Genomic DNA, 12,184 nt, shown 5'->3' on the forward strand with positions numbered 1-12,184 from the left:
CCGTAATCTGTGGCTTCCTTCAGCTTTTCTCATCTCTCCTACTTGCCATCCAAAGCACTTACATTTCAATAAGTGCTCCATTCTTTCTCTCTATCACCTCTAATATATTTCGATTCACTAATTGTAACATATCTTCTATTCCTATCAGAAGAATCTTCTACAAAAAAGAATACTTCCAAAGTATAGTATAGTATAATGCTTGATCCTGGCACCGGCCATACTAAGAGATTATTTTATTGTTGGTTATTTTTCCAATTCACGAGCTGAATACTAATTCGTCTGTATTCTCCCTCCCCTTGTTTTCCCTCTTTTTCTCAAAGTCCAGCACGGGAAGTCTGATTCAAATGCCATTGCTTCAGTTTTATGCACAAATTCCCATGCAAACTGATTTTGTTTGTATTCTATTACTAAATTAAGGAAAAAGTACAATACCAAGTAATCTGGCAGGTGCTACCCTCTGGTTGCTTGCATTTGGGTCCTGTGAAGCCTTATCACCCCAACTATTGCCTCCCCCTGACACTCTTCGTTTTGGAATCATCATTAGGAATATTACATTTTACTTTTATTTTTCTTTCTAAATGTATACGAGGGATTAAATTTACATTCAAAGTGTAATTTATATCTTCAACGAACGACAGATATAGTGCTCGGATCAAGAAATTGTTTTCCAAATTAATCGAATTAATTCACTCTCTCAACAACTAAACGTACGGTCTCATGAAAAAGAGAGAGGTAGAGTGTGTAATTTTACAATGGATTTTGCTAACGAGGACGAATTTTTTTAATATGATTTTTTTATTAAATATAATAATTAATTTATATATTTCATTTTTAATTATTTAAAAAAGCTACACCATAAAAGAAAGGCATCTTTTTTTTATAATAAACCTCTCAAGCCCCTAAACAAAGGAGGGTAATATTTCCGTTTTCCATCAAAAAGGCTAAGCGAAGAATAGAAAGGGTATAAGTGAAAATTTGATAAAGTAAAAAGAAGCACACTGCAGCAGCGGCTTACTCGGGTGCAATAATTTGGAAGTAGGAACTGAGCAAAGAGAAACCCAATTTACGAGGCCGCCCCCCCCCCCCCCTTCTGACATTTCCCTTCATTTAATTAGTTAATTATTTACTTTTCTATAATATAATTAATTAATTACTTTATACTAAATAGTATAAAATAATTGAAAAAAATTGACGTAATTATAGGCCGTGCGTCAGAGCAGGATTCTTTACTGTTGACTGACGTCTGAAACTCTGAATGATAAGCCAAAAGAAATTAAAAAAAAAAAAGAAAAGCAAAAGCTTTTCCTTTTAGGTTAAAAAAAAAATCCTACGTATCACTACCGGTTCAAACTTCATTAACTGTTTTGTATGTAGCCCTGGGTCACCCTCACCTAAGAAAGTGATGGGTTTTTTTTTATTTATTAAATATGTCTTTCTGTCTGATATCAGAATATATTTCATATTTTCTTTACCTGAAATTTTTCATGAGATCGACGTAAATTTGTATTAAGATAAATTGAATTTCGAATTTGTACTCATAACTCAAGTTTAATCAAAATACAACATATGAGTATTTAATTCATTAATTAATATATAATCTTTTTATTTAAAAAATAAAAATTAAATATTTTCTCTCTCAATTATAAAGAAAAATCAAGATGCAGCATGATAGAGAGTGAAATCAATTAGATGACGGGGTGGTAACAGTTATTTTTTAATTTTTATTTACTGTTATCATATATATAATTTAATACATATATAATATAATTGTTTTTTAATTAGTTTTAATGTAAAATTTTAAATTTGTTATTGATACAAGAGATTTTTTTAACAGTAAAAATAATAAAAATTTAGAGTGAGAATTTTTATTTTTTATAGGAAAATTAAAATTCGAGATTCCAAGTTTCATTCTCTCTTTATACTTTTTATTTATTTTCCAAAAAAAAAAAGAATTAATCCAGTAAGACGAAATCATATTTTTAAAATGAATAATGAGGTCATTTTGCTCCCTTTTACCCTTGGTAATAAATGCGGAAACCGTTTTCCAGTATTGGGGGTGCCTGCAAGCTGTGAAGCACCAGCAATTAAGCTCATCGTGTTCATGGTCGTACCCAAAAAATACGAAAGAAACAAAAAATCATTATGGCCTAAGTTCTAATCATGTTAAAATAATCTTCTTGTGTTTATAAACCCACCATTAATTATTTACATACGACACGGTGCTGTATAAAAATAATCTTTTTTTATTACGTTAAATCTTATTTGCCCATTTTAAATTTTAAATTCAAAATTTTAAAATTGGATTATCAAATCTTTAGTCATTGATTATCAACACCCTGAGTATTTGTTAGTTGTTAATCTAATCATTGATTTTGTTATTTAATAGGAAGATTATTCATGTTTGAGATACATATTTCTATATCGTTATGAAAATTGTTCAACAAATAATAATAATAAAAAATTTAAAAAATTAAATAAAATATAACAAAAATTGAATACATATGATGTCGTATTCCCATCCCTCTCCTTCGAAAGTTAGGTTTTCGCATTTTGATTCTGACATGACATTTCTTTAATGAGAATCTAAATCTCCATGCATGTGCCTTTCTTGTTCTTATTAAAACAGAACAAAAAAAATAAAAATAAAAATAAAAAAAACAAGCCGCTTCTTTATTGGATAGAGACTTTCCCTCCATCGTACGGGGAGCCATGCATGATTTTTCTCAAAAACAGAAACCAAAATCTTGATTAATCCAAAAATTAATATAAAATAAATCCATTAATTTTACAATTATTTTTGTTAATCTTGGAGAGGTGGTGGATTATTAACGTAAATGAGTATGAAGCTAATTTATTACAAAGTTAAGAGAACGTAAAGCAAGTAATTATGAGTTAGATAATAGGTAGCCATCGTTGGAAACGTTAGAACCGACCAAGGGAGACCGGACTGTTGGGGCATCGGCCATAAAGGAGAAAGGTGTCCATAACTCCGTATGTGGTCACCTTGAAAAAGAGTTGGCAAAACATAAATGGCATGTTGCAACTAAATTACAAGTGGAAAGTGGTCTCGAGGAACTCTACCCCGAGGAAGGAAAAAAGAAAAGAAAGGACCATGTGCCTTTCTTCGCTGGCATGAAAAACACTCTTCATCATAGACATGGGCAAATTCATTAAATTTCTTTGCAATAATTGAAAATGTATGACCACATATATATATATATATATATATATATATATAAATTTCATTTTCCTTTTATANAAAGAAATTAAAAAATATGTTGTAGTAGAAAAAGAATCTGAAACAATAGATGGAAATGGTAAGGTATTGGCATTTGGCAGTAGAAAAGAAAAAAGAATCCTCTCTTTCATCATGACGAGAACCTGACTATTGCAATTGTTTTTACGAAGGGCTTCTCTAGTGAAAAGCCACAGAATAGCAAGGGATTCCCGTGACTTTAACCTGCAACAAAGATAAATTATCATGGTTTTGCATCATCACTGCTGCCTCCCCTTTCCACCACTTTAACTCCTCCGTTCTGCCATCCATCACTCTTTTTTGTCTCTCTCTCTTGTATTTCTTTTTCTTTTTTAGTTTTCAGTTCATTTTGGGACTCTGTTGGCTCTGTTACGCTCAGTCTTCTCTCAATATTAAAGCCCCACGACTTTCCAGAAACCCCCCCACCAAAGGCCCCAACTTCACTCTCAATCTCTTTCTTTTCTCCCTGTTTGTGTTGCTACTGGCCTGCTGTTTGTAGTCCGGGAGTCTTTCTCTTAATTACTAGTTAGTGTACTTAAGAGTCTTGCCTGCCAATTTTGGCTAATTTAAGTGACAGAAAAATGCCTACTTCAGCTTCATTTTTGAGGCAGCTTAGTGGAAAAGAAGCTTGGAAATCCACATCCTGGAGGTGGGGAGGGAACAGCAGATATAACAACGTCGGTGGGAACAGTTCTGGTAGGTTTGAGACAAGCTTAACTCAGATGGAAGGGCTTAACATGTATGGCAACGGTGTTGATAATGGCTTGGTGATAAGGAAGAGAGTGATGGTTGTAGTGGATCAAAGCTCACATTGTAAGCATGCAATGATGTGGGCTCTTACTCATGTAGCTAACAAGGGTGATTTGCTTACTTTACTTCATGTTATATCTCCTAGCCAAAAGAGTTCCGAGTCTTCATCTTGTTCTCCTTACCTTGCTAACTCTCTTGGGTCACTCTGCAAGGCTTGTAAACCCGAGGTAACGTAGATAGCTCTGAAGTTTGTTACTCTGTCAAGTTTCTATCTTCTGGAAAAACGTAAAATCTGTCATGTTTGTGTTTTTGATCGATGGAACCAATATGTTAGGAGTGAAGAGTTAAGAGCGGGAGAAAAACTTGAGTTGATCTTCCTTTTCTTCCCTTTCAGTACCTTTTCGGTGAGAGGCCATTTTCAAATTGTTCTTTAGTTTTTAGTGCTTTTTCTTCTTTAAACATTTCTCTGTTACTTGCATGTTTAAACGGTGAAGGGAGCTTTTCTATGCCCCCCCAGTTTGCCTTCTCTTTATTTTTTTTGCAGAACCGACAGCAGGAAAGTATGGCAGGAAGAGAGGGGAGGGGAGGGGTGGGGAATTTTTCAGATGCTTTGTTTTCTTTAGTTTCCTTTTTCTGTCTTTGTTTTTTCCTTGGGTTGTGTGAGAGATGCTATAGATCATGTTCTTTAATATAGGTTTATCGTTCACCTTCTTAGTCTTATATGAAATAATTAGTACAAGTATGTTCCTTGTTTGGTATGTAACTTGGTTTTCATGGGAGCAATACTCAGGTTGAAGTTGAAGCACTGGTTATCCAAGGGCCTAAGCTGGCGACAGTGATGAGCCAAGTGAAGAAGCTAGAGGTTTCCGTGCTGGTACTGGGTCAGAAAAGGCCATCTCCGTTCTTAAACTGGTGGGTCCTTTAGTCCTTAACCTTCCCACAAGTACACATTTTCCATCATTCATTCAGATCTCAGAACCAATCTCACCCTTTATTATCTTGCGAACTGTTTGATGGTTGCTTTTGCAGTCTCTGCGGGACCAGCAGCTCTGAGGAGTTTGTGGAGCAATGCATCAAGGGTGCAGATTGCTTAACCATAGGGGTTAGGAAGCAGAGCAAAGGCGTCGGTGGATACCTTATCAGCACTAGGTGGCAGAAGAATTTCTGGCTCCTGGCTTAGTTCTAGTTAATTTTATATGGACTGTTATTAACTAAATATATAAATATATATGATTCCTAGTTAGACACCCCAGGAAAGCGTATAAAATCACTCTAATAATAGTATTAGCTTCTGATCTAGGCTTCACCTTATGTATAACTACTACTGACTAGATTTTGCTTTGTACTCTTCATCTTTGCCATAAAAAAACGAACTCCTCGTGCCTATGTCTTGCTCTAATGAAATTGAGGTTATTGCTCTTCCAAAATAAGTTTCTTTTCTTCTTCACCTACTGCTCTTTTGCATTGGTTGCCTCTATTTCTGGGAGTTTAATTTCCAAATTCAATTGCAAGGATAAATTTTCAATGCAGGAGTAATCTTTTAATTAAGGTGTCTAATGAAGTTAAAATTTAAGATAATAACAATATATATACCACCTTGTCCCTAAAGCTAGGGAAAACAGAGGATGGTATCAGCCATAGCCGATAGGTCGAAAATAAAAATTTCCAATTGGTTTCATGTACTCAACATTTAGAGGCAATTTAATAAATAAAGAGATGTAAGAAACCTCATAAATTTCTGTTTTTGAGACAAGAAAATATGTTAAAAACTTTCCAACTAATGAGTAATCTAATGTAAATTTCGCATAAAGTGATGGCGCATCCTGTCCAAACTATGCCATTTCTTTGTATCATCCCTCCTCCAAAAGCCAAGAACCGCAGGCATTACAAACGTAATTAGACCTTATCATCTAACTTATCATTATTTACAAGGGGAAGCAGTTCCATCCTGTTCCTTGGCGTGCGAGGTGTCCGGGGTGTTCGCGGCGTTCCAGGACGCTGTTGGGAAAGAATGTGTCGGACATACCCATAAAATGTACATCCAGCAAGTGTAATACCACAGCCTACGGCATTTAGAGCCGAAATTGGGTTTCGGAATATCAGCCATGAAACCAATACAGCAACTGCTACCTGTATAGGAAAAACATTTTATGTATCAAAATGATAAACAGGCAACTGCAAAATTCTCAGATATGGAAAAAAAAGAGAGCAACATTTAGGGGATGAATTTTGCATGGAATTTGTAACAGAAAAATAAATTATAGAACAAGTAATTATATTTAGGGTTTGATTCATAGTAAAACATAAACACTTGCACACCACAATTAATGCAAGCAATAATGATAGAAAGAATAGTAGAACTGAGTCAGAACATAAAAGGGATCCATTACCTTAAGGTTCCCAGCAACATTGAATGTGACAGCAGTAGTTGAGTGAATCACGTAAAAAATGGAGAAGTTAAGACAGAAGGCCAGCACTCCCGAGCTGAAAATAATGATTAGGGCTGCCCAGGGAGAGGGGTGGGTCTCAAACCAATCCATAACCCCATTACCTTCAAGTAACAGTGCTGGTACTCCCAAGATCATGGTTGCAAAAGGTGCCATGTAGTAGACAGTGTTTATGCTATTCGAGTATGCACCAAAAAGTAAAGTGAAACAATATCAGAAAACTTGTGAATTAATACGTTAGACCAAAACCTTCTCCATAGGGATAGAGCCAAGCAGCCAAAATATTTTCAAAGATAAATAAATAAATAAATAACCAACAATAGCTTTGCTCATTTAGCCTCAGTTGCTCAAGAAAAAAGAACAAGCAAACTAAAGGTCTTTACATAATATTAATGAAATCACATACTTCAACATCAGCTAGGAATGTAATGAACTCTTATAATGTTACAACAAGCAGTCATCAAATAAAAACTGGCCAGAAAAAAACAAGGCTGGAATTATAATCAGCCTTTATCCTCAAAATGGAAGGAAGCCCTTGTATCTCACATCGAAACTGGGCTCTGTTAATTGACTAGAACTAGTCTATGATGAAGAATGTCCATGTAATTAGATGATTTTATGTTGCTGCCTCGCATGTCCAATACCTAGCTTAAATAACAGTTTTCTGCGTTTTACTAGAGAGTGAGAAATTACTGGCAGTAATTGTTCTTCACCTAAACATTTCCTGGGTAATAGAGGAAGACTGAGGGTTGTGTCAACCAGAAGTCCGCCAGTCAAAGGAAACCTTCCCCAAAAGTAAGAATCTAGGCTATTGGAGGTTGTGATGGCCAAAGTAATGCCAGTCATTCCGTTTGTATACAGAAATTAACTAAATTTTTGTGTTGAAAGAGATATTGTATGGCTGTCACAAACCAGTTTATAGTACATTGAATATGTGCTTAGCTTCAACACGGTTGTCTTATATCCAAAATATCAAAGATGGCCAGAAGGAAAAACAAAACAATAACAAAAATAACAGCATTACCTGTCAAACTTATATCCATGCAGCAAAGATTCTGCAAGGATAGTCTTTGTAGAAGTAGCTAAACATCCAAATAAGGCAGCAAAAAAACCTAACATATTAAAACTAAGTTCTGTAATAGATGTGAGCAGTATTCCTCCAACAATAGGAACCAAAGAGGCCCAGATTCGCCAGTCAAAGTACTTTCTCCATACCAACCACTGTAAAACAACTGCAAAAATTTACAGAGATCAGATTTGATGATAATATTTGGTCATGAGTTATATCAAGATAAGGGACACAAAAGATGATAATTAGGCATATAAGTTCTAAATCTCACCTGTGGTTGCAGGAGTGAATGACTTTATTGTCTGCATAAAAGAAACTGGGATGTAGCGTAAACTGATGTTTCCCAACACTATGTTGATACAGAACACAAAAGACATGGGAAATATCCGTTTCCAACGATCTTCAGGATCAACCACTATTAGAGGTTTAAGCTTTAGCACTTTGATTATCAGATATGCTCCAATTGATGAGCATATAAAGTGAACACATGATACTGATAGAGGAAATTTGAAATCCAACTTCTGTGGGAAAAAATAACTGTCATATCTCAGACCTTAGACTATATTCCAATCTAAGATACCAAATATCCCAATCTAACAATTGTATGAATATTATACCTTATTATGTCCTCTAGAGAAAAATATGAAAGAAAAACTTTAGAGAGAAATAAACTCATGGCAGGTGTTCATTGGACTGAAGAGCAACCAAAAGGGTCATATGCACCCAGCTATGCCCACATTAAAGTTAAAAAAAATGTAAAAGGGGAAATATTTTGATAGTTAGCATTAAATCAGGAAAGAAGCACAGTTAGAAGGTGTTTTTAAGCACCTGAAACTTTAGAACAGAGGTGAAACATTTCAAATGAATTGAAAGAGCAGAACCAAATCACTAGCATGTTCCAAGATTCCATTAAACCATTCAAAATTTTGGCTAATTCTTTAAGCAGACATGTGTACTTGTCAAGCCACAATTTAAAGGTTCATGTTTAATTTCACAACATGCTAAACAGCCACCCTAACTTTTTCCCACCTCTCATCAACGTGTACTACACAAACAAATTAAACATTATGATACTAATGTATGAGGAATCATACATATAATTAAGAGATACTTATATTCCTAGATCTGTTACTTATGTAGATAAAACTGAAAATTGCAGCCACATTCCTCTAACAGGAACAAAATTGACGGCCTACCCATGACTCCTGTATCTTTCTTATAAGATGCATATTTAAGTCCATAATCAGGCTGTTACTCTAGATTACGATACCCAATTAAATAATAAAAAAGGTGATAAAAAGGAAAAGAACCAACACAATTGCTCTTAAATAATTGACCAGCTAAATTGTACCAGTTAAACCTAGTAGCTTCTTCAAATATAAAATTTTTATAATATTGTATTGTTTAATAAATTATTGAGCTTAGTGATAGCCCACATGAGAACTCCAATTTTCAATTTTCAATTTGCAAAAAGAAAAAGCAACAAAAAAAAAAAAAGAAACAGAAAATTATAGTCTAGCATGCATTACCAAGAATCAATCAACAAACTCCAGCCAACTTTTCACTGATACTAAATCGAGGAAGGAAAAACAAAAGGCATCAAAATCAAAAGTTTATAAAACGGGAAAACAGAATTCCATACAAAGGAAATAATTAGATCAAAATATAAGAAAATTAAGTTAAACCCAAGTGTCAAAATCAATAAAGAAAATTACAAACAAACCTGAAAGATCCATTTGTTAATGATAATCACAGTGACATTAAAGCCCCACCACTGGAGAATTGCAAGAAGAGATCTGAAAACACTCCACTGCAACAACATCCCGTCCTCCATTTCACCCCCCTCCCTCTCTCTCTCTCAACAAAAACCCACAATTCCCAAAAACCCAGATCACCAAATTCAAAACCCGGAACCAAAAGCCAAGCAAAAATGGAAAAAGAACAAAAACCCACCTCACAAATCTTGTTTTTAGGGTATTGGAGTGGTAGCTTAGTTATATAAATAGAAAGAGAGAGAAAGAGAGAAAAAGAGAAACCTAAAGAAAATGTGAGGGAGGGTGTAACGGTGGAGGCAGGCCTTCTTCCATGTGATTATCTCTCTCTCTTTCTAAATCTGTAGGGTTTGAATTTTAAACGTATCTCGTCTGGCCATGGAAATTATGTTTATGTTTATGTTTATGTTTATTGTTTTTTTTAATATTTGAGGTGGGGTCCCCTTTTACAAGAAAGTTCCTACGAAATGGGGGAGATCGCAGCCACTCAATGTATATACTTTTTATTGATTTTTGACGTTGACTAGAATCTCTTACCAATCGGATTGTGTCTAATCATAGAATTGGTCTCACTTTGGAGAATTAAAGCATTTTTGTTTTCTGGTTTCTATCTAGTTTTAGGAGTTGTAATAAAGTGGAGATAATTACGGGGGGAATATAATAGTAAATAAAGTTTTTCTTTTTCTTTAATGTGCATTGAAATTTCTAAATATAACTGTCCTGTATTTAGGACAAAACTTTATGGCTTTGATTATTGGTATCTGAGGTAAATGTTTATTTCCCACTTTAGTCTCTTTCTTTCTTTTTTTCATTTTCCTATTAAAATAACAATAATTGATGTATATATCATTGTTAAAATTTAAATCATAATCCAAATTTAATTTAATTCAAAATACTTGATAATAAAGAAGCTGATTAGCTCAAATTTAATTGAGACAACTATGGTTCCATCAAACCATGACAAAGAAAGTTTAGGGTATTAAATATATCAACCTTCGGTGTTGAAATAACTCGTGATGATAAAGGGTGTTGTGTGTTGTTTCTAACCTTCGAGCCTTGGTCTGTAGAGTTACAGGCTATATACGTCAGAGTTTTGAGGGTGACAAAATGAAATTAAAATACGACAAGCCGCCTCCATTTCCTTGGATGGTCAAAAATTAACCAAACCAATTGAACCATGACAGTAAGCACATAATAATATGCCAAAAAGATCCTTTCCCTCAAGGTCCCTACTCGATCCTGGTTGATTTTTCTTGTTCATTTTCGTAGTCTCGACTCCTGTGCTGTTTTCTTCTTGTATGGCCCATGTTTAACAAATTTCAAAATGAAACTATGAAACAGTTAAAGGAAGAAAATTACTTTTCCATGTTTCAGTAAGCAAGAAGGGACATGGGCCATGGCCATGCGTTTCCAGGATTGGATTGCCACCAAATAAGGTTTGATTGGAGAGGTAGAGACAACGATCAGAAGTCATGCATTGAGGAGACCAGCAACGTTTTGTATCTCTGTATGTCCCCAATAAGATAGCTTAGTTAGAAAACGTTTGATCAAGGCAACTACCAAAGCAGAATGTGAGTGAGTAGAGGAGAAGTTATTCAATTACTTGGGGGCAAATTGGAGCACATGGATCAACTGTTTAGATCATTGACAAAGAGAAGTATACATTCCTGTAATAGAAGTTTTCCAGGCTCACAAGGGTGGTCTCTTCCACTTTGCATCAAACAAAATAAAAGTTTTTTGGTCATAAAAATTTGGGCATCTAGGTTACTCTAATTTCAATAATAGGATACAAATGTTCAGAATAATTATTTATTTCATTGTATAGTATTAGATAAATCATTAATAAGTTGGATAAACGAACCTATCAATTGAGTCAACGTGCCATTAGTATAATAAAATTGAAATTTGAAATTAAGCATATTAGAATTTTACCAAAACAAAAAACCTACATGGTTATACTAATTATTGTGAAATTAACATAATGTCAGTATATCACAACAATCTTCCTCCAAATTGGTCATGAATATGCTAGAATCAGCACCAGCCCTCCCAACCAAAGTGTTAGGGTTGGCCTTCAATTGTTGAGAAAAAACATAAAGGAGACCCAAAGCAATGGATGAAAAGGAAAACCCAATCTTATTTATTAGAGTACTAACCATATGAAGTACTAGACATGTAAAAATTCAGTTCAGTAATTAAGAAAAGAAGAGGAAATTGAGCTGTTAGGCCACCTGCATTTGAATGTTAAAAGTAAGGTGCTACCACAACTAACAAATGTGCAAGTCGTGGCAAAAGGTACTTTCAAGAAGGGAAGGCACTAATCATCCCATACCTAATTTTGCAGGCTGAATTCATTAAAAGTTGCCCCACTTCACGTGTAAATTCTTAGGAGCTGCATATTCTCCTATGAAACGTGGGCTTGAAGTTGAAATGAAGGATTGAGGGTCCTGTTCCTATATATTATTGATCAAGACTCCCAAATATTGAAAAGGAACTTTGGCAACTCGAGTGAACGATTCAATCCTCGGCTTTCTTCTTAACGTACACGTCCTAGTGCTATTCAAAAATCAATGTGAAGCAGCAAATTAAGCGCGTATGTGTGTAAGAATGAGGAGAAAGTTGACTGCATTGGGAAATATGGACGATTACCAAACATTTCACACATCACAATCCACTGGATTGAGAAAAAGAATAAACAAACAATTGACTAAAAGCAATCAACTATGTCGTATATTTATGACCAATTCACCGTTTCGAGCACTCAACAACCAAACCACTCGCTCGATATATGGATATTTATGATGTATGTCTTTTAATTAGGAATGTTAACGGGTCGGGTATTTTATAATTTTAAGATACACGAATTTTAATCTTATAAAAAATTAATTAT

The 12,184-nt window shown here is 34.5% G+C and overlaps 2 protein-coding genes across 2 annotated transcripts; one reads left to right on the forward strand and one right to left on the reverse strand.

The window, feature by feature from the left end:
- LOC18592322 lies at positions 3,276–5,433 on the forward strand. The gene is made up of 3 exons (XM_007018979.2): positions 3,276–4,233; positions 4,797–4,918; positions 5,036–5,433. The coding sequence occupies exons 1-3, from the start codon at positions 3,838–3,840 to the stop codon at positions 5,184–5,186; spliced, it is 669 nt and encodes a 222-aa protein (XP_007019041.1). The 5' UTR covers positions 3,276–3,837; the 3' UTR covers positions 5,187–5,433.
- On the reverse strand, positions 5,659–9,684 carry LOC18592323 (UDP-galactose transporter 1). Its single transcript, XM_007018981.2, has 5 exons — positions 9,246–9,684; positions 7,794–8,043; positions 7,478–7,685; positions 6,397–6,628; positions 5,659–6,136 (listed from the first exon to the last, which is right to left on the reverse strand). The coding sequence occupies exons 1-5, from the start codon at positions 9,354–9,356 to the stop codon at positions 5,903–5,905; spliced, it is 1,035 nt and encodes a 344-aa protein (XP_007019043.2). The 5' UTR covers positions 9,357–9,684; the 3' UTR covers positions 5,659–5,902.

Source organism: Theobroma cacao, chromosome 8, assembly GCF_000208745.1.
Source record: "Theobroma cacao cultivar B97-61/B2 chromosome 8, Criollo_cocoa_genome_V2, whole genome shotgun sequence".
Taxonomy (NCBI): domain Eukaryota; kingdom Viridiplantae; phylum Streptophyta; class Magnoliopsida; order Malvales; family Malvaceae; genus Theobroma; species Theobroma cacao.